The sequence below is a fragment of the Oreochromis niloticus genome, linkage group LG16 (genome assembly GCF_001858045.2).
Source record: "Oreochromis niloticus isolate F11D_XX linkage group LG16, O_niloticus_UMD_NMBU, whole genome shotgun sequence".
Classification (NCBI taxonomy): domain Eukaryota; kingdom Metazoa; phylum Chordata; class Actinopteri; order Cichliformes; family Cichlidae; genus Oreochromis; species Oreochromis niloticus.
This window is the reverse complement of record NC_031987.2, coordinates 17,143,504-17,169,493: the sequence shown is the minus strand read 5'-3', so window position 1 is coordinate 17,169,493 and position 25,990 is coordinate 17,143,504. Positions and strand designations below refer to the sequence as shown.

At 38.8% G+C, this 25,990-nt stretch overlaps 2 protein-coding genes across 8 annotated transcripts in view; one reads left to right on the top strand and one right to left on the bottom strand.

Annotated features, from left to right (window-relative positions):
- Positions 1-3,229: 3,229 nt before the first annotated feature.
- Positions 3,230-19,699, top strand: prkra (protein kinase, interferon-inducible double stranded RNA dependent activator). 4 transcript variants are annotated; one of them, XM_025904118.1, is made up of 9 exons: positions 3,230-3,459; positions 4,220-4,277; positions 5,106-5,281; positions 5,780-5,861; positions 8,986-9,067; positions 9,171-9,288; positions 9,370-9,464; positions 9,562-9,724; positions 18,900-19,699. In XM_025904118.1, the coding sequence occupies exons 1-9, from the start codon at positions 3,453-3,455 to the stop codon at positions 19,049-19,051; spliced, it is 933 nt and encodes a 310-aa protein (XP_025759903.1). In that variant the 5' UTR covers positions 3,230-3,452; the 3' UTR covers positions 19,052-19,699. The 4 variants fall into 4 exon arrangements, with proteins under 4 accessions (XP_025759903.1, XP_025759904.1, XP_003447341.1 ...); XM_025904119.1 differs by having other exon boundaries at positions 3,231-3,459; positions 8,989-9,067; XM_003447293.4 differs by lacking the exon at positions 4,220-4,277 and having other exon boundaries at positions 3,232-3,459; positions 8,989-9,067.
- Positions 19,700-21,525: 1,826 nt separating this feature from the next.
- Positions 21,526-25,990, bottom strand: part of osbpl6 (oxysterol binding protein-like 6) — a 44,523-nt gene continuing 40,058 nt past the window's right edge. For all 4 annotated transcript variants that reach the window (XM_005452900.3, XM_005452898.3, XM_003447369.4 and 1 more), the window contains one exon: positions 21,526-24,296. In XM_005452900.3, coding sequence (XP_005452957.1) covers positions 24,185-24,296 — 112 coding nt within the window. In that variant the 3' untranslated portion in view covers positions 21,526-24,184. The remainder of the gene's footprint in view (positions 24,297-25,990) is intronic.

Here is a 25,990-nt window from a genome sequence, read left to right as displayed (position 1 = left end):
CAGCCATCCTTACAAGACAAAAACGCAGTCAGGGAGAAAGACTTGTCTTACACAAGAAACTTTGTCACGTCACCTTCCTTAGTGAACCATCCACCTCATGACGGTGAGTCACAGCTGCCTTTCCCGCAATCATTAACGCTTAAGATGTATACTGTGTATATTTTGTAGTCAGTAATGTGTTAAGATTTAAAATGAACCTTTTGACATTTAGCCTTGTTTGACTTTGTCTAATAATCAAGAGTCCAAATTTCTACAACAAAAATCGCAACAATTAAAAGCAAAATGTGACAAAGCTACACCTACGGGATGTGTGACTCAGAGCGAAAGGCCTCACTCTGTTCCTGTACCTGCTCTGACAGGTTGCCTAAACGTCCGTGCTATCGCTGCAACACCTCAGCACACAAGTATTTTCCACATACTGATAATCTGTTGAAACCATATTTCCCTGTAACAACCAGTCACTTGTCAACCACCTTCTCCTTTTACTGCATTGTTTGTTGCTTCTCCCTCCAAATGCTCGACTTCTTGCAGAAGTTTTTGTTATGAAAAATGTTACAGGTAACATTACCATGGCAACATAGAACTCACTGTACATAGCTCACAGACATTCAAGAGTTCCTCTCTTGCAGTTTAGACAGACTTCACTCACTTGTTTTGTCTCCAAATGGTTTCAACAATCCATCCATAGGACAGAGATTTATGCGTATTGCAACACTTTTCACTTACTAATGGAGTGATCAGCACACCAACTTTAACTCTGAGTCTTGTTTATCGAACCAGACTACAGCAGGAGACACTGAACCATATACTGAAAGTGCCACAAACATGAGAACATTCTTACTTAGCATTCAGTAATTTCCTTTGAGCCGAGCAGCTCACATGCTGAAAGTGATAGATGTTTAGGTCTGACAGGGACTGCCAGTGCAACTTCTACAGAGACGTGACCAGGGAACACACTGCGAAAGCTGCTATGTGAGTGCATGATTTTTATTTTTTTATATTTTTTGGGGGTAAAAGGATAAGTCAAAACTTTGGTGGCTGAATTACAACAAAATATAACAAAGTCTGCCCCTCCAAAAATAAATTCTCAGGGATCAGCAGAAAGGAGGAGCACAAAGACAAACAAGGCAAAACAAAGTATGACACAAACCGAAGAATGACTTTCGTACTAGTCATGGCTGTGGGTTTTTAGTAGGTTTGATTCGACTTTCCTGTTGTTATCGACCATGTCTGAGCTGCAGAAACCCAGCACTTGAACCTCTGTCTCCACCTTCAGGTCGACTCCATACAAATCCCCTGAACTGCTTTGATTTGCTTGTGTCCGACTGAGAGACACCCAGATCAGTCTCCCTGCCCTGCACTGCCTTTAGGGTGTTAGGTGTGTATTATATGAGTAAAATTAAATGTAACTATGAATTTGCATAACTTTTCAGCCTACACTGGAGCTCTTTCTGGATGGACAGAGTGTTTGAATGACAGCAATTTAAGCAAGCTGTAGACTATAACTGAAATAGTGTGTTCTCTGCTCATTGAAATGATCGGCCAGTTTAAAGTACTGCAGGGTAAAAGTTATAAAAGGACTTAAAATACAAAAGCAAATGGGTTTAATCTGGTTACTAACTACTTACCAACCCCCTGACATTAAAAAAGCTGCCTGCTTTAGTAAGTCAGCAAGAAGTACATCTATAATATCTATACAGGCAAGCTGGTGAGTTGAGGTCAGGATCGAATGAAATTCAACCATAACTAACAGTATGGCCTGACCAACTTTGGCTTCTAGAGGCAATTTCATGTGTTTCAGTGGTGAATCAAAATGCGCCCTAATTTCCAACCCTTGTCCCTCGTTGGTGTTTCACATCCACAACGCACATCAAGATTTACAGCATTCAGTTATATAAAACCACAATACACTATGCATATAAAACTACATTAAATACATATATGAGAAAAATATGGTCTAAGAAATATACACCAATGAATATTATTTCCAAAATTATGAATAATTGTGAAATTAGCCTTTGTTCTGATTGTCCAAATGTGGCATTTTACACTAAACAAATGTAACAAATATCAGTCTAACATAATTAGGAAAACAGTAGACAGTCATATATCAGTCTAACACAACCTTAAGCTTAAAGCTTAAAGCTCAGTTGTCTTAAAGCTTTGGACATTGGTTTGTTTCCTTACTTCGGGCTCTTTCATGAGATTTCTCTTGGTTTAAATATAATAACTTAATTTCTCTATGACCATCCTTTTGTAGAACCACTTGATTGGTTAGGGCCGTTGCTTTGCACAGCCCGCTTTCAGTTGAGATTTAGTTCAGACAAATTTCCCGACATTTTCCTTTAGAATTCGGAGGCGTAGCATGTAATTCATTGCTCTTTCAGTGATGGTGAGCTGTCCTGGCCCATATGCAGCAAAACAGACCCCAAACAATGACCGCATCACCACCATGTTTCAAGAATGGGATGAGGTTGTCTGGAATGCATTTCCTTATCCTTCTCCACCCAAAGCACTTGTTATTTACCCCAGTAAATTTAATTTAAGGATTCATCTACTAAACACTTGACAAACAGCCTTCTGGAGTACCCACATGGAAAGCAGGATTGTTCTTTTGAACTGGCTTTTTTCTTGCCGAACAACATCAACGAACAATAAAATAAACATCAAATGAAAAACTAAAAGAAAAAACCAGCAACTGGAAAATTACAGTGCTACCATTGCAACTGCATTAGATTTAATTGCATCATACTCTTACTATGGGGACAGACCATAACCACCTCTACTCTATAGCCAGCAGAAAATGTTATCATTTACATTCACAATCTATGATACCTAGTTTCCTGTTGTTTTGATTTATATTGCTGTTTAAACAAGCCTTGCTGTTCTTTGTGTTCTTTTTGTCAATGCCAGCTATTATTATTATTATCATTATTATTATTATTATTATCATTATTATAGTAGTAACACTAGTAGTAGTAGTAGTAGCAGTAGAAATAGTAACTGTAAATGTTTAAAGATAAGCTAATATAACTTTTTTTTTTTTTTTTTTTTTTTTTTTTTTTTACAATTTAATCTTTTGAATTTTTTTATTAAAAAATAATCTAAAACATGTTTTTACGGGGACACTGTCGCGTCCAGTTGAATAGGCACGACTCACCGGTAGGTGGCAGTAAACGCTTTAGCTCACACATTCTGACCTGCGTTTGACCCGCGTTGATCCGGATGTTGATATAATGTTAAACTGGCGATTTCCCCGGCGAAAGTACAGTGAGGAGTTGCTAGCGTTGCCAGGCCACTTAATGTTCATCACAGAATCATTGCTAGATGTCCAGAAAAATATCTCATCGTCGTGTTTAAAAGTTGTTTTGGCCGGAACAGAGTCTGTAATCAGACCTGTGAGGAACCGTGAGCTGCAAACATGTCTCAATCACCAGCAGTGAAAAGCGAGGATGCGAGGTCAGTGTTTTATTGATAGTAGTCGTGTGATAAGAGGTAACGGTGCACAATCAACCAAACCGCTTACATGTCTAGTTTATGTCAAATAATAATGTAGTTAAATTAAAGTGCATATTATGGTATATTAGCTAGAAGCTACAGCAGAAGTCGTGCCAAGTATTTGGTCTTAAGTTGTATTTACGTGTTGTTTCTTTCACTAATCTTTTAAATTAAATGGCGGTAAATAAAAAAAAAAAATGTCTGCAGTGATTCACCACAGCTATCCGCTCTGTATGAAAAGGAGACATTATCATCAGAGAGAAAGAGGTGGTAGCCAAATACCCTAGAGCTGTAATCAATGGGAGAATTCAGTCATAACAAAGATGGCGGTAGAAGTATAACTTTCAGGGTTAAAAACGTGGGGCGATGATGCTGATGGTAGGGAATGAATGGTACCTTTTGCCTTCAGTGCTCCCTCATTCAACAAGGTGGTGAATGAGATTGTTGCTCCATACTGACATGACAGCATCGCACAGTCAGTTGCTGCAGGTTTGTTGGCTGCACATCCATGACGTGAATCTCCATAGGCCCAATACCTTCATTACAGTCTACAAAGAGAGTGACACTCACAGTTTTAAATGTATATAGTCTACAAAGCTGCTTTGTTAATTTATGTGGCACATAGGGAAAACCTCTGCTGTACATAGTGTGTGCAAGCAGAGAAAAAGAGAACTTTTAATTTTTAGCAATGCGTGCCAGAATCATCATCTTCTTCTTTCAGCTGCTCCCTTAAAGGGTCTCCACAGCTCATCTCCTGCCTCCTGCCACAGCAACCATCTGTATGTCCTCTTTCACTACATCTATAAGTCTTCTCCGATTGAGCTTGACTGATATAGGATGCCAATATTTGGTGATTTTAAAAAAGTCAACAACAATATACTGGACAGCATATTTGGGTTTTTTTTCTTTCAGACTCAAGACATGAACAGATTTCTAACATTTGTTAAGTGTTGGTATTTATTTGTTATTTATTGTTCTTACTAAGATTATATGACAATTCACTTTTAATAGAAAGTTTTTTTGCTGCATCAAGTCGTGGATTACTTGTTTTTGCTCTTCAAGACTGCTTGGTTCCGCTGTTTGTTGTATTTGGGGTTTTTGTGTTGCCAACACAACAAAGTGAAGGTGAAAGTTGCAAAACTATGTAACATCAACACTCATACTATAGTTGAAAGATGTTTCTACTGTCTGTTCTTTACTCTTTTATTTATTTATTAAAATGTTCATTTATTAGCTGTTTGTAAAAGCCAATAAATGGCTATTTTATGATACACTGTATCAGCACTGCAAATACCTAATACCGGCTGATATATAAGTCGGGCTCTAATATGGAAAATGAAGTGGCATATCACAGGAATCACAATAGAGTGTATTCTGAGACATAATAGATGCAATTAAAACTTTAATAGACTCACTAGACTGCATTACTCTGAAAGGAACTGCTCCATTTACTTTACCATCCTCACTTTTTTCTTACATTTTATTAGCAGTTTAAGAGCACAATCAGTCATCCTGTTGTCATTTGTTATTCTGTCATTCAAATTTAACGAGTGAGTTATTACAGTCATAGCTCATAATTTGTGTGTCCTTGTGTTGACTACGTGCAGCTTGGATACAAACGAATCACAGAAAAGCAACTCGGGGAAGACGCCGATACAGATCCTGCATGAATATGGCACGAAAAGCGGAAACCTTCCTGTGTACGTGATGGAGAGGGCTGAAGGAGAGGCTCACCAGCCCAGCTTTGTCTTCAGCGTGACAGTCGGTGACGTAAGCGGCATAGGTAGGCTACGCTGTCACCCCTGCTGTGTTGATAGCTGGCTGTCACCGAATGAGGGCTTTTATTTGAGTTGAAAATTGCACTGTGGTAATTCAGAGAGAGTACCTCAGGCTGCAACATGTTCTTTGTCACTTTGTTGAATTTCTCTTCTGTTGCTGAAGCAAAGTGTTTAAATTTACCCTCTGTATCCCTTGTTTTTTAACAAAGATATCACACTTCAGGCATAGAAAAGTGCAGGTCCAGAGAAAAAGGGTGAGAAGCAGTTGGAATGCTCCTCATGTTGAGGTGATGAGAAATGACTTAGTGTCTGTATTTAACATCTTCTACCAAGCCTATGGTTTAGGGAAAAAAGGCTTTAAAGTTTAAGTCCTTGTGTTCTTCCCACTAGCCTCTCACACTTTACATTTGATTTAGGGTACTGTGGCTTTCAGTTAGGTTTATTATTATTGCTGTTTTGATATTGTATAACACAGGCAACTGATTGGTCTTTTTTTTTTTCAGGTCAAGGTCCAAGTAAAAAGGCTGCTAAACACCAGGCTGCAGAGGCTGCTCTAAAAGCTATGAACATAGACGCTGGAGTCATGTAAGTAGAGCTTAATCATTTAAATTACTGGTTGGAAATAAAAGTTGTACTCCTCAGAGGTTCGCAAATAATGAATATTTGCCTCTTTGAACAGCAAGCGGACTTTGTGCTGCCAAATACAGTTGGCAACAGCAAAGCTCTGATAATTTTTTGTTCATTTTCTGGGTAAGTCGTCAAGGCTATAATTAGATTAATGAGCAATGAAAAAAATTAATTGCATCCCAAATTAGTTTCAGTCAAAACCGTGCCAGTGTTGTGGAACTTTAACAACTCAATCTGTCTGCATTTTGAATCATTTTGGACATTTTATAGACTGGCTGTTATAGCATAAAACACAAATGTTTAAGATTTTGACAGGAATCTTTTACCATTTTCATTTGTTTAAACACTGAAGTCAAAACAGTAACTGGAATTATAGAAATAATGCTGATTATCTTGTTATAGTGGCATCTGTCAAAGGATTGGTTATGGAGTGTTGTGGAAAAGCCATGACTATGCACTCCTTGTGTATAGATTAATATCAAGGAGTCAGACTTTCCTGAATTTTTTAAGATGGTTTTAAGCAGTAGTTCCTCAGTCTTTCTGAAGGTCATTCAAAGTTATTTGTCTTTTTAAACATTGGCTGCTCTTTCACTCAGTTCAGTCCTTGTATGTCATCACTTTCAGAAGATTCTTGTTTTTTTAAGCCACCTAACACTGACCTATGAATCATTCAAGCAATAAAAAGCTACATAACTCAAAAAATGAACCAGTTTTGTGGCTACACTTAACAGATAATATAGGAAAGGACCAATTTTGGGTGATTCCAAAATCCTGTTAGCTAAAAACTTCGAGTATCTCAGACTGGTGTGCAGTGTGTTCTTATAAAATTTGAGGAAACTTAAGGCCGGAACCCCCCCCCCCAAACATATGAACAATATTTGCTTTAAATTTTCATCACTATGTATAGAGAAGGCCATGACAGAGGCATGGTGAGTGTCTACAGCCATCAGAAAAATACAGTGGGGACTCTGTCATGGCTTGGAGCTGCATTTCAGCCAGTGGTGTTGGGGATCTTGTCAACCATCAGATTTTGATCCACCCAGCAGTACCATCTGGATGGGCATCGTACTGGCAACCACTTTATTTTTCAGCAATTACAATAATACATCTGGCAGCAACACCCAAAGAAGAGCTCTGAATATCTGTCAGAAATCTTTTACTATTCCTGAAGACTACTTATAGAAATGACAAGAAAGCTTGACAAGAGTTTAGGCTGTGCTGAAGAAAGATGCGTTAAAGGTGATCATACCAAATATTGACTGTCAAGCTTCTTAGAATTACAGGGAGTGCAGAATTATTAGGCAAATGAGTATTTTGTCCACATCATCCTCTTCATGCATGTTGTCTTACTCCAAGCTGTATAGGCTCGAAAGCCTACTACCAGTTAAGCATATTAGGTGATGTGCATCTCTGCAATGAGAAGGGGTGTGGTCTAATGACATCAACACCCTATATCAGGTGTGCATAATTATTAGGCAACTTCCTTTCCTTTGGCAAAATGGGTCAAAAGAAGGACTTGACAGGCTCAGAAAAGTCAAAAATAGTGAGATATCTTGCAGAGGGATGCAGCAGTCTTAAAATTGCAAAGCTTCTGAAGCGTGATCATCAAACAATCAAGCGTTTCATTCAAAATAGTCAACAGGGTCGCAAGAAGCGTGTGGAAAAACCAAGGCGCAAAATAACTGCCCATGAACTGAGAAAAGTCAAGCGTGCAGCTGCCAAGATGCCACTTGCCACCAGTTTGGCCATATTTCAGAGCTGCAACATCACTGGAGTGCTCAAAAGCACAAGGTGTGCAATACTCAGAGACATGGCCAAGGTAAGAAAGGCTGAAAGACGACCACCACTGAACAAGACACACAAGCTGAAAGGTCAAGACTGGGCCAAGAAATATCTCAAGACTGATTTTTCTAAGGTTTTATGGACTGATGAAATGAGAGTGAGTCTTGATGGGCCAGATGGATGGGCCCGTGGCTGGATTGGTAAAGGGCAGAGAGCTCCAGTCCGACTCAGACGCCAGCAAGGTGGAGGTGGAGTACTGGTTTGGGCTGGTATCATCAAAGATGAGCTTGTGGGGCCTTTTCGGGTTGAGGATGGAGTCAAGCTCAACTCCCAGTCCTACTGCCAGTTTCTGGAAGACACCTTCTTCAAGCAGTGGTACAGGAAGAAGTCTGCATCCTTCAAGAAAAACATGATTTTCATGCAGGACAATGCTCCATCACACGCGTCCAAGTACTCCACAGCGTGGCTGGCAAGAAAGGGTATAAAAGAAGAAAAACTAATGACATGGCCTCCTTGTTAACCTGATCTGAACCCCATTGAGAACCTGTGGTCCATCATCAAATGTGAGGTTTACAAGGAGGGAAAACAGTACACCTCTCTGAACAGTGTCTGGGAGGCTGTGGTTGCTGCTGCACGCAATGTTGATGGTGAACAGATCAAAACACTGACAGAATCCATGGATGGCAGGCTTTTGAGTGTCCTTGCAAAGAAAGGTGGCTATATTGGTCGCTGATTTGTTTTTGTTTTGTTTTTGAATGTCAGAAATGTATAGTTGTGAATGTGGAGATGTTATATTGGTTTCACTGGTAAAAATAAATAATTGAAATGGGTATATATTTGTTTTTTGTTAAGTTGCCTAATAATTATGCACAGTAATAGTCACCTGCACACACAGATATCCCCCTAAAATAGCTAAAACTAAAAACAAACTAAAAACTACTTCCAAAAACATTCAGCTTTGATATTAATGAGTTTTTTGGGTTCATTGAGAACATGGTTGTTGTTCAATAATAACATTATTCCTCAAAAATACAACTTGCCTAATAATTCTGCACTCCCTGTATATGAACTCTATTATTGCCATGTACGTTTTGTATGTCAATGTCTGGTTGTACATTTGTTGTACCAGTTTACCATTTTCCTAGAAAAATGAGGGTTAACTCAAGACTTTTAGCACGGCTCTGTATTTATGCTGCAGGAGGGAAGTCAGCCTGAGAAATCTTAGATTAAATCTTGTGCTTGTAACTTGTACTACCTACTAAACACTATGACACTCATGTGATTTCTCTTTAATTCCAAGCAGGAATGTTCCTGGGAAGTCTGACAGTAATGGTGTGGCAACAGAGACAAACAATCATCCTAACTCTGTGGGGTTACTCCAGGTGTGCCAGTCATGGCTGTGTTTATACAAGAACATTTCTTCCATATGTATGAAATGAACTGTGTTTCCCTCATGATCTTTTCTTATTTGTTCTTTCACATTAGGAGTTAGCATTACAAAGAGGATGGCATCTTCCTGAATACACAGTTTTAACAGAGGCTGGTCCACCACATAAGAGAGAGTTCACGGTTATTTGTCGATTGGAGTCCTTGTCAGAGAAGGGTGCGATTATTTTTCACGTGCAAAGAAAGATTTCTAAAGTTTTGCTCATTTGTCCTAACTTTCTGTTTGTTTTCGCGACAGGTGTAGGAAATTCAAAAAAAGCTGCAAAAAAAGCGGCTGCAGAGAAAATTGTGGCAAAGCTTCAGAGTCTATCAGGCTGTTCTGAAATCACATGGGTATGTCTGATCTTTCTTGGCTCATTTGTGTGACGTCTACAGGCAACTTCAACATTTCAGACAATTTCTTTTGTGTTGTGATGTTTTTACTTTTCAGGGTCCTAAACCAAGTGTGCGATTTGAAAACCTAAGGAACTCGACGGCAGAGAAGATATCTTTACTGAGGAGAAACCCGCTGAGCATTCCCAACACAGACTACATTCAGATGATGTTGGACCTTTCCACAGAACAAGGCTTTGAGGTCACATACTTTGATATTGGTAAGAAAACTGCATTTGTATTTTTCTGTTAGTGATACTGGTGCCTTCCATTCAGATTATGTGGTTCCCAGCTTCCCTCACTCACATCAGATTCAAAGAAAAACTCCCGTCGCCCTGATTATAGACCACATTTCATGTCTTGATTAAAGCCTCAACTTTCATCTCTTTTTGAAATAATAAAACTGGGTAATCTATGCAGTTGTGCTTTCCCAAATGAGGCCATGTACCGCTCCAGTGGTTTATGCTGAGAAATCTTCAGAGTAGTGGGGCATTTGTGAGGGTGTTAGAAAAAACAGCAACAAAAACCCCCAGATGTGAGGTTGGTGAAATACGTTACGTTACACCTGGGATCGGACCTTTTTTATGCCAACTATTCACAGTTAGTGTGAGACAGAAGAAAAGAGTGAAACAGAAAGAGCATAGGTGACTGAACAGTGAGGCTGGTGTCAATAAGACTTGAATTATCTGCTCTTCCCAGAGTTCGTACGGGTGCTTGAAATCTGTGAAAGTTCTTGAATTTCAGTGTTGTCTTTTCAAGGTTTGAAAAGTGCTTAAACATGCTTGAAGCCGTATTTCATTCACTACAAATAACTATCTGACTGAATAGTTTTCTTATCAGATAGAAAAATAAAACGAGTTGCAAAGTGTAAAAGCAAAATTCTCCGCCTGGGCTGCCATGCACCTCTGCATGTCAGTCTGCTTCAATGTGTGACCCCGCCCCTCCCCCGAACAGTCGGGGATGAGTGCTGACGTTGCTGTTTTAACGAGTGTTTGATAGAAAACGACACTGGCAGACTTTGGACTCTTGAGTCACATGACAGGTGAGTCCTCAGGGGCGTAAATTCCAGGGGGGTTATGGGGGGTTATGACCCCCCAATAATCAGACCCAACCAATATAACCCCCCCCCCCAATAAAATTATGAATTATCTTGCATAAATAGGCTTTTGATTTTCTTTACTCACTTCAGTTATTACCAGCAAAATAGTTGCATGTTTAATCATCTGGGAATTTGCCCAGATTTATTTATTTATTTAGACAGAGATATTGACCCCACCAATGTTCAGCACAACGTTATGTGAGTCCTAGTAAATAATTTTCGAATATGTGTACATAACACGTGCTAATTTTTAAAAGTATTATTATTATTTTGCTAGCTATCAAACGTGCTGGAGAAATGATTGAAATGCACTGAGTGTGATGCAGTACGGCAGCGCTAGTATAGTAGTTAGTTATGGCATGGAATATTGAATATTAGTGAATATTACTGCAGATGTTACTGTCAAAGTTACTGTGACTCAGACATAGAAAAATTAGATTTTTTATTTCCCTCACCTACTTTATTTTAAAGTATTTTACAGCATATAACACCTTTGAAAATATGCTTCGGTTCACATTTAACTCCAGAAAATCATAAATCAAAATATGGATATTACCTGTCCACAGATTCATGGTGATGTAACTTCTCTTTTAACTGTTTGGGGTCTTTGCTTTGTTTGGTGTTTGTAGAAATGGTTTACATGAGCTTTTAGCTGAGATTCAGAGGTTTCTGTGGACGCTACTCATGTCGGCACTTATATTTCTGACCTCGTGTTATAGCTGATTAAACGCGATCTCCTCCCTTTTGCCCCCATTTTTGATAGTGTTGGTGCAAATGATCAGGCATGACATTCTCATAATAAATCAGAGAAGATGCTGCAAATAATGATTTCTGCATTTGTGTGATTGAAATTAATTGAAAATGTGTGTGAAATGACACCATTTTAAAGATTTAGCCTAAATAATTTTGGCGTGAATGAGCCTAAACATGATGACCTGACTAGTGACGCCGTATCACCTGTGACACACACGCACGCACGTACGTATGACTTTGCCAGTTTCAGCTGAAACAATTTCAGTGTTTCAAAGCATGTTCCAGGTTTTTAGTTCACCATTCATGAGGTTTCAAGAAGAAAATAAAAGACAGATCTGAAAGTGTTTTGGAGAAATTCTGTAAAGATTAGATGACAAATACTCAAAGGATAAATTTATTAATTGGTTTATTATTTTGTTCGATAAGTTGAAAAAAAGTTAAACAAGCAAGTCAATAAAGAAACAAGGTAAAACGAGGTAACAACAAAGTTAAACAAGTAAATAATGAAACAAGTTAAAACGAAGTAACAACAAAAAAGTTAACAAGTAAATAAAGAAACAAGGTAAAATGAAGTAACAACAAAAAAGTTAACAAGTAAATAATGAAACAAGGTAGAGGAGAGAAAACCCCAACAATCCCCTCTGAGCAAGCACTAGGCGACAGTGGGGAGGAAAAACTGCCTTTTAACGGGCAGAAACCTCCGGCAGAACCAGGCTCAGGAGGGGGCAGTCAACTGCCGGGACTGGTTGGGGGGCTGAACAGAGGTGGAGCAAGATGAGGCTACATCAGTTGAAGAAGCAGTAGCGTCCCTCCTCTGGAACAAGCGGAAGAATTTTTTCTTCTTTTTCATGGACTTTTCCACGAGCGCCTTTTTCTCCAGGATGAGGGTTCTCAGCTCATCGATTGTTTCTGCGTTTTGCTTCTCAAGGTTCCTGCATCTTTGCTCCACCTGTTCTAATGTTGCTTGTTTTTCTTCAAGCTTGTCTTTGAGGTCTTTGGATGTTGCCTCCTGTGTTAGCTTTGCCTTGTGCAGGTCTGCATTTCTCAGTTGATCTTCTTTGTGCATGTCTTCTAGCTGCTCATTTCTTTTCTGGATGTCTTGGAGCGTACACTGCAGGTCTTCATGCATTTTGTCTTGTTTTTGCTTTTGCGCCTGCATTTCTGTGTTTTCCCGCTTCAAGTTGTTGAATTCCAACAATATCCCCTTAATGAGCTCCGAGTTGTTTTTCGCCATTTGTTCGATCCTTTTCTGCATCTGTGAGCATCGTTTTTCCAGTGTTTCCTTTTCTCCCTCCAGCTCACTTGTTTTGACCTTCAATTCATTACAGAATTCTTGCATCTTTTGATTTTTACTCTCAAAGTCCTTGATGATGCTCTTTTCTTCTGTCAGTCTTTCTTGCTGTTGCTCTTTCTCTTGAAGCAGGTCTTTATTTTGGCGCAGTGTTTCATCCAATCTTACTTTCACCATTCTGTAATTTTCCTGCATGCATTGGAGTTCACGCTGCATGTCTTTATGCTTTGTGTCCTGGTCTTCCTTCTGTTGGAAGATTTCTTTATTTTTTTCTTCAGCTTCATCAAACTTTCGTTGGAGCAGCTGATTCCTTTGGTCCATGTATTGGAGATCCCACTCCATCTTATCAATCGTTGCTTTCTTGTCTTGAAACTGCTCAGACATTTCTTTAAGTTCAGCGCTCTTCTGCTTGTTTTCTTTGATCAAGAATACAATCTGCTCTCTGGCTTGAGCAAACTTGATCCCCCAGCCCTCATTAATAATGTTGATGTCGGGCTGGCGCTGTAGTGTTTCTTCCAGGTGTTTATTTTGTGCTTCCATTTGTAAGCACTTCTTCTCCAGGTGAAGCTTTTCTTTTTCAATTTGTTGAATTTTGTTCTGGAGATGGTTGTTTTCATTCCTACTCTCCTGTAATGCCCTTTGGATGGAACAGAGGCCATTTGGAGAAGTTGGCCGGCCACGGCAGGAAGGAGAGGCGGCGTAATCTTTTTGTCTTGGTTGCCGTAATCTTGGATACATGTTGGTGTTTGTATACATGACTCTGAGAGGTTTCCAAATGTTTCTGTAGTGAACGTTTGAAGGCTGCAAACACAAAGGCTGCGAAGAAACAACTGAAACAATTGCTGTTTCTCACCCCTATTTGAGGAAAATCTTCAAAGGATTAAAGATCCTTAAGGTGTCCTTGTGACATCATCACTCCTAAGCCAATCAGATTGTCACATGGAATGTGGAATGGGGATGTATTTTTTTAAACCATTTTCAAATTTAACTTAATATTTCTTAAGTGACCTGTTTAGTTGATTAAGAAATTTATTGCCACAAACGTCCCTAATGTTAAATAAGAGATAACAGAAAAAAAAGACAGTTTTTTCCTATGTAATAGAGCTATAATACATTTTTTTATAATTATCCTATTTTTTTATAAAAGGGAACATTAATTAAACAATATTTATTTAATTAAAAAGCTCTCTGTTCATCTAAAGGGTATAACAAAAAGGGTGAGCTTTCTGCTCGCAAATGAAATGCCCAAAATAAATGTTTTTCTCTGCAATAACAAACTGTGTAAACAGTCTTTGTATCAAAATAAAGCGAACGCTTGTGAGATGTCATTAGAGATGTAAATATTACTGCAGATGTTACTGTCAAAGTTACTGTGACTCAGACATAGAAAAATTAGATTTTTTATTTCCCTCACCTACTTTATTTTAAAGTATTTTATAGCATATAACACCTTTGAAAATACGCTTCGGTTCACATTAAACTCCAGAAAATTATAAATCAAAATATGGATATTACCTGTCCACAGATTCATGGTGATGTAACTGCTCTTTTAACTGTTTGGGGTCTTTGCTTTGTTTGGTGTTTGTAGAAATGGTTTACATGAGCTTTTAGCTGAGATTCAGAGGTTTCTGTGGACACTACTCATGTCGGCACTTATATTTCTGACCTCGTGTTATAGCTGATTAAACGCGATCTCCTCCCTTTTGCCCCCATTTTTGATAGTGTTGGTGCAAATGATCAGGCATGACATTCTCATAATAAATCAGAGAAGATGCTGCAAATAATGATTTCTGCATTTGTGTGATTGAAATTAATTGAAAATGTGTGTGAAATGACACCATTTTAAAGATTTAGCCTAAATAATTTTGGCGTGAATGAGCCTAAACATGATGACCTGACTAGTGACACCGTATCACCTGTGACACACACGCACGTACGTATGACTTTGCCAGTTTCAGCTGAAACAATTTCAGTGTTTCAAAGCATGTTCCAGGGTTTTTAGTTCACCATTCATGAGGTTTCAAGAAGAAAATAAAAGACAGATCTGAAAGTGTTTTGGAGAAATTCTGTAAAGATTAGATGACAAATACTCAAAGGATAAATTTAATTGGTTTATTATTTTGTTCGATAAGTTGAAAAAAAGTTAAACAAGCAAGTCAATAAAGAAACAAGGTAAAACGAAGTAACAACAAAAAAGTTAACAAGTAAATAATGAAACAAGGTAAAATGAAGTAACAACAAAAAAGTTAACAAGTAAATAATGAAACAAGGTAAAATGAAGTAACAACAAAAAAGTTAACAAGTAAATAAAGAAACAAGGTAGAGGAGAGAAAACCCCAACAATCCCCTCTGAGCAAGCACTAGGCGACAGTGGGGAGGAAAAACTGCCTTTTAACGGGCAGAAACCTCCGGCAGAACCAGGCTCAGGAGGGGGCAGTCAACTGCCGGGACTGGTTGGGGGGCTGAACAGAGGTGGAGCAAGATGAGGCTACATCAGTTGAAGAAGCAGTAGCGTCCCTCCTCTGGAACAAGCGGAAGAATTTTTTCTTCTTTTTCATGGACTTTTCCACGAGCGCCTTTTTCTCCAGGATGAGGGTTCTCAGCTCATCGATTGTTTCTGCGTTTTGCTTCTCAAGGTTCCTGCATCTTTGCTCCACCTGTTCTAATGTTGCTTGTTTTTCTTCAAGCTTGTCTTTGAGGTCTTTGGATGTTGCCTCCTGTGTTAGCTTTGCCTTGTGCAGGTCTGCATTTCTCAGTTGATCTTCTTTGTGCATGTCTTCTAGCTGCTCATTTCTTTTCTGGATGTCTTGGAGCGTACACTGCAGGTCTTCATGCATTTTGTCTTGTTTTTGCTTTTGCGCCTGCATTTCTGTGTTTTCCCGCTTCAAGTTGTTGAATTCCAACAATATCCCCTTAATGAGCTCAGAGTTGTTTTTCGCCATTTGTTCGATCCTTTTCTGCATCTGTGAGCATCGTTTTTCCAGTGTTTCCTTTTCTCCCTCCAGCTCACTTGTTTTGACCTTCAATTCATTACAGAATTCTTGCATCTTTTGATTTTTACTCTCAAAGTCCTTGATGATGCACTTTTCTTCTGTCAGTCTTTCTTGCTGTTGCTCTTTCTCTTGAAGCAGGTCTTTATTTTGGCGCAGTGTTTGATCCAACCTTACTTTCACCATTCTGTAATTTTCCTGCATGCATTGGAGTTCACGCTGCATGTCTTTATGCTTTGTGTCCTGGTCTTCCTTCTGTTGGAAGATTTCTTTATTTTTTTCTTCAGCTTCATCAAACTTTCGTTGGAGCAGCTGATTCCTTTGGTCCATGTATTGGAGATCCCACTCCATCTTATCAATCGTTGCTTTCTTGTCTTGAAACTGCTCAGACATTTCTTTAAGTTCAGCGCTCTTCTGCTTGTTTTCTTTGATCAAGAATACAATCTGCTCTCTGGCTTGAGCAAACTTGATCCCCCAGCCCTCATTAATAATGTTGATGTCGGGCTGGCGCTGTAGTGTTTCTTCCAGGTGTTTATTTTGTGCTTCCATTTGTAAGCACTTCTTCTCCAGGTGAAGCTTTTCTTTTTCAATTTGTTGAATTTTGTTCTGGAGATGGTTGTTTTCATTCCTACTCTCCTGTAATGCCCTTTGGATGGAACAGAGGCCATTTGGAGAAGTTGGCCGGCCACGGCAGGAAGGAGAGGCGGCGTAATCTTTTTGTCTTGGTTGCCGTAATCTTGGATACATGTTGGTGTTTGTATACATGACTCTGAGAGGTTTCCAAATGTTTCTGTAGTGAACGTTTGAAGGCTGCAAACACAAAGGCTGCGAAGAAACAACTGAAACAATTGCTGTTTCTCACCCCTATTTGAGGAAAAACTTCAAAGGATTAAAGATCCTTAAGGTGTCCTTGTGACATCATCACTCCTAAGCCAATCAGATTGTCACATGGAATGTGGAATGGGGATGTATTTTTTTAAACCATTTTCAAATTTAACTTAATATTTCTTAAGTGACCTGTTTAGTTGATTAAGAAATTTATTGCCACAAACGTCCCTAATGTTAAATAAGAGATAACAGAAAAAAAAGACAGTTTTTTCCTATGTAATAGAGCTATAATACATTTTTTTATAATTATCCTATTTTTTATAAAAGGGAACATTAATTAAACAACATTTATTTAATTAAAAAGCTCTCTGTTCATCTAAAGGGTATAACAAAAAGGGTGAGCTTTCTGCTCGCAAATGAAATGCCCAAAATAAATGTTTTTCTCTGCAATAACAAACTGTGTAAACAGTCTTTGTATCAAAATAAAGCGAACGCTTGTGAGATGTCATTAGAGATGTAAATATTACTGCAGATGTTACTGTCAAAGTTACTGTGACTCAGACATAGAAAAATTAGATTTTTTATTTCCCTCACCTACTTTATTTTAAAGTATTTTATAGCATATAACACCTTTGAAAATATGCTTCGGTTCACATTTAACTCCAGAAAATTATAAATCAAAATATGGATATTACCTGTCCACAGATTCATGGTGATGTAACTGCTCTTTTAACTGTTTGGGGTCTTTGCTTTGTTTGGTGTTTGTAGAAATGGTTTACATGAGCTTTTAGCTGAGATTCAGAGGTTTCTGTAGACGCTACTCATGTCGGCACTTATATTTCTGACCTCGTGTTATAATCGATTAAACGTGATCTCCTCCCTTTTGCCCCCATTTTTATGGGTGTGTAGGTGCTTAACTAGTTAAAAAAACCCATCTGTCTCCTATTTTTGTGTCAGATAGGAAAGAAGCATCAATAGCTGATTATTAATTTGGCCTTGCTGTGTATTATTGTGGTGTTTGGTGCAGTTTTCTTGTTTTGTGGGGTTGTTGTTTTTTTCAAGTGGAGATAAATATCTCTAACAAGTTGATTTGTTCACATTTGCAAATCTTAATTTTTAAGAGAAATGTGTTTTTTGAGTTTGTACACTATATGCATATAAGGCAACCATTTCATTTTTCAGTATTTGTCTTTGGTGCATTTTTCTCTGTTTTAACAAAAGGGGAACAAAGGACATTTAAGTCGACCTAAGATGATTTGTTTTAATTTTTACATGGTCTTACTGAGGGGATGCAAAGTGAAACATGCTTTTGTTTTTGGTAATATGCTGGAAAAGCTTGAAAATGGACCTTGAAAGTGCTTAAATATGCCTCAATTCATAACACATTTTTAGACCACCTGTTGTGAAAACAGAAAAACACAAATATTTTAGAAATTTGTCAAAAACGTCTTTAAAACAGAAACTAAGGTTTTGGATTTTTTTTTTTTTTAAACAGCCAAATTTTACACCGGACTTCTGTGACCCATCAGAAGTTAATGAACCACAACATTTGACCGCTAAAACACATTTACCTGTTCAGAATTACGATTAAATAACTGTAATTTGGCATCTTATTCTTTTTAAGTGCTTTACTATGTTTTTTTTTTTTTTTTTATAGTAAAACAATGAATTTTAAATGAATGAATAACAACAATAATCATGATGAATATTATCATTAATTATTATTATTATCATCATATAATTTAACATATGAACCTTACACTGGGTTGTATTTTCAAACAGTAATGAATGAATTATCAGTCTCCTGTGAGCAAACATTTGGTGACAGTGCTGAGGAAGAACTCCCTTTTAACAAGAAGAGACCTCCTGCAGAAGCATGCTCAGGGAGTGGCTGCTATCTGACATGACAGGGTGGGGGGTGGGGGGGGGGAAGAGAAGAGGAAATAGGAGCATAGAGAACAAGAAAGTAAACAAAAGGCCAAAAATAGTGCACACATCCTCTGTGTCTACCAAGATTGCTGATTGTGACTGAACCTACCTGGTAAAATGCCTGTAGAGTCGTAAAACAGTTCATCTACTAATCTGAAGGTTGGTAGTTCGATCCAGCCTGCATGCCAAAGTATGCTTTAGCAAGATACTGAAGCCCAGGTTCCTCTCCAATGCATTTGTTGGCATGTGAATGTTACAAAGCACTAAGGCGTGAAAAAAGTGCTTGTATAAATGTGTGCGAATGGGTGAATGAGGCCTGTTGTAGTGCTTTTAGTGCTCAAGTAGAGTTCCTACGTTCAGAAAAAGAGAAACAAGGGTTACTCCCAGTAGGAGTCCAAAGGGGGAAGAGTTAAATTCAGTTCTGTAGTATAATGGAAACCATTATCCAGAGCTTGTGGCTGTAAAATATGTGTTGCGAGATGTTAACTATGTTAACTCTTTTGCAGATGAGCTCACAGTGAACGGGCAGTATCAGTGCCTGGCAGAGCTGTCCACCACCCCTGTCACCGTGTGCCACGGCACAGGCATTTCCTGTAGCAACGCCCACAACGACGCAGCCCACAGCGCACTACAGTACATCAAGGCCTCTATCAAATAAACAACGGCGCTGCCAGCAGTTGCTCCACCCACAGTGTCACATACATCAGCTGATGCCCATTCTGCGATTGCCCGGGTATATTTTTGTAATCATGCACATGGCAAAGTAGACTCAACTGCGCAGTAACCCGAAAAAGCATCAGCTTTATTTTTCACCTCTATTTATACTCGCGAGCAAACTGTAAAAGAATCGAGCGGAAGTGTGGCTGTTTGTATGTTTTTACTTTAAATGTCCAAAGTATGTGATGAAAAGTGGAAGAATATTACAAACTATTTTCTTTGTATCTTTTTACACACAGTGTGAGTGCAGTCAGTGGTTTGAATGTCTAGTTTTTCAATACATTTTGTCTACTGTGACATATGGACAGAAAGACAGGCCATGTTTTTATTTCTTATTAGTATTTATTTTGTCCTACTTCCACTCATCCATCGCTCTTTATCAGTTTGACTCGGAATAGAAAAGATGATTGCTGGTCTGTTGCAGTGTGCCTCTGTATAGGTATAGAAGTAAAACCTGCTCTATATTTAATAGATTTACTGACCGGTGTTCTCTGCTGTATGAACTTACTGTTGGTAGAGAAAAATGGCAGCAAAAACAAGTGTTCAGATCCAGTAAATAAATGAAATGACATTAAATAAATCTTAATGAGTGTTGGTGTGTGTTAATGGCCGTGCAATAGAGCCTACTGAGAGAATAAATTGCTGTGGCGCCTTCAGGAGCCGGCTACTGTGTTATTGATTGAAATGCCTCTCATGGGAGATGACCACTGGACAGCCATTCATTCATCAGCCAGCACGCTTTGCAGTATTGGTACAAAGCTAATTACATCAGAGTGAATTCATGGGTGCTTTCTACTTAATTTGTGTTGTTTTATAACAAAAAAGTGGCCCAAAGAAAGGTCAAATACAGTAATTTATTTATTTGAATTCGTTCTTTTTCTCTAAAGAGTGATATTTGCACTCACTGGCCACTCTATTAGGTACATCTTGCCAGAGACCCATCTCTCCCTGTGACTGGCATCAGCTGCTTTCATAGAAGAAAAAAAAAGACAACAGTGAAAGTTAAACCTGAAAGCAATGAGTAAAACTACACTATTCTCCATATGCATTCAACAGACACTTTATTAGGTACACCTTGCTGGTACTGGGTTGGAACCCTTTTTGTCTTCACAAACATCCTAATTGATTCATAGATTCAACAAGGTGCCTCACAGATTTTATTTTATAGTGACATGACAGCATCTCACAGGCCCTGCAGATTTGTTGGACACACATCCAGGATGTGAATCTTCTGTTGGACCACATCCCAAAGATGCTCTATTAGATTGTCGTCTACTGTAAATACAGTAAAATAATTGTCATGACACATCCTGCTGGAAGCAACCATCAGAAGATGGGTGCATTATGGGTCATACAGGGATGCACGTGGTTGGCAAAAATACTCAGGTAGGCTGTGGCATTAAGTGGTACTAAGGTGTCCAAAGTGTGCCAAGAAAGTATCTCACACATCATTACACCACCACCACCCTCAACCTGTGATACAAGATAAAATGAAGCCATGTATTTGTGTTATGTGAAATTCTGACCCTACCATCTGAATGTTGCACCAGAAATTGAAACCCATCAGACCAAGTGACAGTTTTTTAATCTTCCATCATTGAACTCTGGTAACACATGTGAATTGCAGTCTCAAGATCCTGTCAGGAGTTCTACAAGGTGTGGTCTTCTGCTGATGCAGCCTTTAATGTGTTGTGTGTTCAGAGATGCTCCCCTGCATACGTTGGCTGTTGTTATTTGAGTTACTGTTGCTTTCCTGTCAGCTTGAAGTAATCTGGTCACTCTCTCGTCTGGCAACAAGGCATTTTCTCCCACAGAAGTGCCAGTCACTGGATATTTTCACCTTTCAAACCATTCTGTTGTTTGGGTAAATCCCAATAGATCAGCACTTTCTGAAGTTGCCAGACCAGCCTGTCATACATATTCAAAGTCACTTAAATCCATTCTGTTGCTCTGGTTGAACTTCAGCAGGTCAACTTGATCATGTCTATATGTCTAAATGTACAAAGTCACTGCCGTGTGATTGGATGATTTGATATTTGTGTTACTGTGCAGATAAACAGGAGCACCTAGCAAAGAAGTCCTTGAACTTGGGTTCTCTGTTGCTTGTGTGTTTTTTTTCAGCAACTTAAAACATAGGTACTAGCCTTAAAAAAAAGTGGATATCACTACTGTGTCATATGTGTTTCTATGCTTATCAAGGTGCTCCAATTTCTGTTATTAAAGAAAACAATGTGTTCGAATCTGTGGTATAAGATCTAAACCAGGGGTGTCAAACATAAGGCCTGGGAGCCAAAATGGGACCACTGGACAGCTTATGAAAGTTTGAAGGAAGAGTTTCCCCCTAATAAACATAAATAACAGAGTACAAGAACACTTACCTTTTTAAAAAACACATAAACCACAGAACTTCATCCCTTGAGTTTTGCAGTTTTATTAGAACAAGCACTATGTAGCAGCAGTGTACAGTGTTCATGGAAAGATATGTACTTTGTTAAAATTGCACTTTAGAAGGTACCCATCAGGAAATAGATTTGATCCAAACTGAGCTGACATAGTGCTTCATGATACATGTCAGTCGACAAAAAAAAAGTGTCCAATTCAGAAACCAGAAACCTTTTTTTTGTAAGGCATCTGCAACATTCATTGGCAAGCTCTAGACATGCAGGTAGAAAATGGATGAAGAAAGCTGGAGGATTTTCTCTTTTTTTTCTCCACTACATTCTGACTCTATGATACCAAACACTACACAAAGCACTGGCCCTACCTCCACAGCTACTGATGTAGGAGGGAAAAGAAATCAGCTGCTGCAGTAGTGTCCCCCACTTTTTTTTTTTTTTTGTAATTTTCCTAAATGTGCTGCATTTATTGTGATCACCAAAAATGAATCAGTTACATGTTGGGGTAGCAGAGCAGTGCAGAACATCTTTAGACACTGCAAGCGTTTTACAGACAGTTAAAACTTTTCTACTCCTCTAATGTCAAAGAAATTCCCCTTAAGTATTCCGTCCTCGGCTAAATGCTCAGTGTACTTAATCATCTGTAGGCAGGCGGACTATGGAGAATGTGCGGAGTTTGACTTGTGAATGGCATACCTTCTTCTTGGCTCGGGTATTCTCATCTGTTGTGTGTTTGTGAGGCATTGATAAATGCATTAAGGCACAGCAAGTGAAACGGACGCTGCTGAGTTGTAGCATTAAGTTTGTGATCAGGGAAAAAAAAAACTATATCCACGCGTATCTTGTTGTTTTTTATCTTTTAAAGTACATGGATGCAAAGCAGTTCTAACTTTTTGGTTTGTTAATCTACGGTGTGATCAGTGCACACATGATGGATTTGCCTTAAACAGGTTTCGCTCTACATATTTATATTCACCTTTCCCCTCCTTCAGTGTCCTCGCCCTGCAGCTGTGAACAAAGAGATTCAGCTTTAACAACTATTTGCGTGTGTTCGGGTTGATTTTAAAGGCGCCCCCTTTATTTTTTTCTTTAGCTGTAAAACAAAAAAAGAGGATACTAGGCAAGATTTTAAAGCTAAACTTCAATGTGGTGCTTTGAAGAAGCCCACAGCATAGCAGTAAATTCTCTGGGGAATCAGACACATTGAGACGTTTTAATGTTTTTACAGTATCCATCTGAAAAGCTGGCTTCTTTCACTTTTACAGGACGACCTGTAGGTGTCTCTGGTGTTTCATAATGAACTACGACTGCAATCGGTTTGGTGATCATGGCGAGATTAAATCATTCCTTAATCAATTAATAATAAGATACATTATCCATGGTTTGAGTAATATATCAAGAAAAATACCAAACATCTGCTGGTAACAGATTTATAAATGAATACAGTTAGTACTTTTTTTTGCTGTATATCTTTGTAAATGATTTTTTTTTTGGTTGTTAATCAGAATAAAGATGATTTAAAAAAAATCTCTTTGGGTTTTTGTAAACTGTAACGAGACTCTGATGGAAAATTACTCATTTATTAATTCAAAATAATTACATCTTCAAGCTGCAGCTGTTTTATGGAAATATGTGACTGCTATTCACGTTTCGTTATTAAATGAAGTACTGCAAAAATCCCAAGGATCTGAGAGAACGCTGCAACCTGTACAAATCTTTTCTTATACTCGTGACTCAGACGTGTAAGCGCCCATTATTTGAATGAAACCCTCACATTCGGGAACAGAGTGGAGAGAGTTATGTATGCATTTATGTAACTGTGTGATTCAGACGAGTTGGTTTCATGTAACAATGGTTATTATTAGACACTGGGGCTGCTGAGGTGAAGATCGTCCTTCCATTTGCACTGTGTCACGACAGATCAGTCCACAGGGCCGAAACGCCTCGCGTTTAAATCACACCTCACCTCCCAGCACATGTTCAGCTCGGTTGCTCATTAAAACGGCGTTTGTAGAGCCCCGTACTTCCTCCACGGCGGTCGAGATTAATTTCAAATGAGTTGTTTCCCGGGAGAGAGTGCTGCCATCCGACAGAGTCGACAGTATTAAAAGGCAAAAATAAATAAAATCTGCCAATTCACATAATTCTCTTTCTCTAAATTCTGAGTCCAAGATATTTTTTATAAAAATACCTCTTTTTTTTTCTACAATAACTGATGATATAGTAAATACGGCTTTGTACCAGTGAAAGCTGCTCTCTAAACATGCAATGTTATCATAGGTAATCTGTAGGTAATCAAAATGTCTACTTCATAGACTAGTCTACCCAAACTGCTGTTGGAAATTAAATGGCTTCAACTAAAAGGCGCCTAATCGTGTGACTTGTACAGGTGTCTTTTTAAGGCAAGGACATACTGGGAAGTCAACAGAGCTGAGGAAACATCTACATAGGCGCGGTGAGACCCAGCTTCGACAAGCACAATGAAGGTGATCCTACAGTATGTTTCCATGGATGGGTGACCCTCCACGGGGTCGCTGGGCGTCGGGCCTTCCCTCAGCTCAGCTGTCATTCGTATCCATGCACAAAGATGTTTCATCATCGGCGTGTTTCTCTTAACACCTTATTGTGCGTAGGTAACAGCCTCCTCGTCTGTGATGATGGAAACACAGATCCATGTGCTACCACAGAGTCACTGTAGATTCCATGTTAATGAAGCCGGGGTTTTTGCGGAGCTCCCAGTACGTGTTGTTGGAGACCCATCTCTCCCTGTGATTGGCATCAACCACTTTCCTGGAAGGACAAAGACAAAAGTGGAAGTTGTAAACCTAAAAGCAATGGGGAGAAATACACTATTCCCTACATACACTCAGCAGACACTTTATTAGATACACGACCCTCTAATACTGGGTTGGATCCTCTTTTGCCTTCAGAACTGGCTGAAATCTTCATAGCACAGATTCAACACGGTGCTGAAAACATTCCTCAAGATTTTGGTTCATATTAACACGACAGCATTGCACAGTTGCAACATCCATGTTGACAATCTCCACCTAAGAATTTCCACCACATCCTAAAGGTGCTCTTCTGGATTGAGATGTGGTGACTGTCTGTGTTGTGTTGTAATCTAGTTTAGTAATCAAAGATGATTAATGATCTATCATTAATCAATGTGGCCTAATTTTCACTCAAAATGACTGGAGGTGGATGAGGAAAAAGCACTTCGACTCACCAGCTGCACATTAAAATAAAAACAGCCAATCACATGGATGCAACTTCTGCATTTAAGCATGTAGACATGATCAAGATAGCCTGCCGAAGTTCAAACTGAGCATCAGGATAGAGAAGAAATCATTTAGGTGACCTTGAACATAGTTGTTGGTGTCTCTATATGCACAGCAGATTGTTTCTTGAAGCAGCAGAAAACCACAGCGGCAGAAGACCACAGAAGGTACCACGGCTGTCAGCTAAGAGCTCACCAAAAGTCTACATCTGTACAATCAGAACATTGAAAATGTTGGCCAGACTAATTTGTCTCGATTTCTGCTGTGACACTCAAATACCAGGGTCAAAATTTGCCATAAACAACATAAAAGCAAGGCTCTATCCTGCCTTGCATCAGTAGTTCAGGCTGGTGGTGTAATATTGTGGGGGATATTTTCTCGATAAACTTTGGGCCCCCTTAGAACCAGCTGAACATCATGTAAAAACTACAACCTACCTGAGTATTGTTACTTACCATGTCCATCCCTTTATGACCACAGTGTACCCATCTTTTGATGGTTGCTTGCAGCAGGATAACACACCATGTCACAAAGCTCAAATCATCTCAAACTGGTTTACTGAACTCGACAGCGAGTTCACTGTAAATGGGCTCCACAGCCACCAGACCTCATTCCAACAGAGCACCTTTGGGATGCAGTGAAATTGGAACTATCATATCAATATGGACCAAAATCTCTGAGGAAGGCAGTTTTGAAGGAAAAAGACGGTCCAACCTGGTACGAGTAAAGTGTATCTGTTCACCAGGAGATTTACAGACCAGACTAATTTGAATTTAAGTGTTGTCGTATTCACATTTTTGTAGTTGTAGGACCCATTTTATAATACGATGTCAGTTAAAGTAAGAATGATAATACATAATAATAAACATACATAATTTTTTAAAACAATGCATTTTAACTCAGATTTTCATGTTCATCTATAAATCTCCCTACAGAGAGCAAATCATGCTTCATTTGATTATTTGCAAAGAATGTGAATAATGTTAATGTTGAGTTTTCCATGCAAACGTTGAGCTGCTAAACATCCTAAAAATGAGACTTAAAACTACATGGAAAAATGCTGACTCAGCCGCAGTCAGATCCTCTCTTACAAAGCAATAAATATTGATCAAATTATTGCAATAGAGAAGCAAATGAATGCTTCTGTACAACATTTGATTGTTCTACTGTACTTGGTTACAAAATGTTCTCACATGTAATCGC

What these genes read in the sequence shown, in the direction of transcription:
- prkra (XM_025904118.1), top strand. An exon ending in GCTGTTCTGAAATCACATGG is followed by an intron (nt 9,465 to 9,561) that starts GTATGTCTGATC and finishes TTTACTTTTCAG; the next exon opens with GGTCCTAAACCAAGTGTGCG. An exon ending in GGTCACATACTTTGATATTG is followed by an intron (nt 9,725 to 18,899) that starts GTAAGAAAACTG and finishes ACTCTTTTGCAG; the next exon opens with ATGAGCTCACAGTGAACGGG.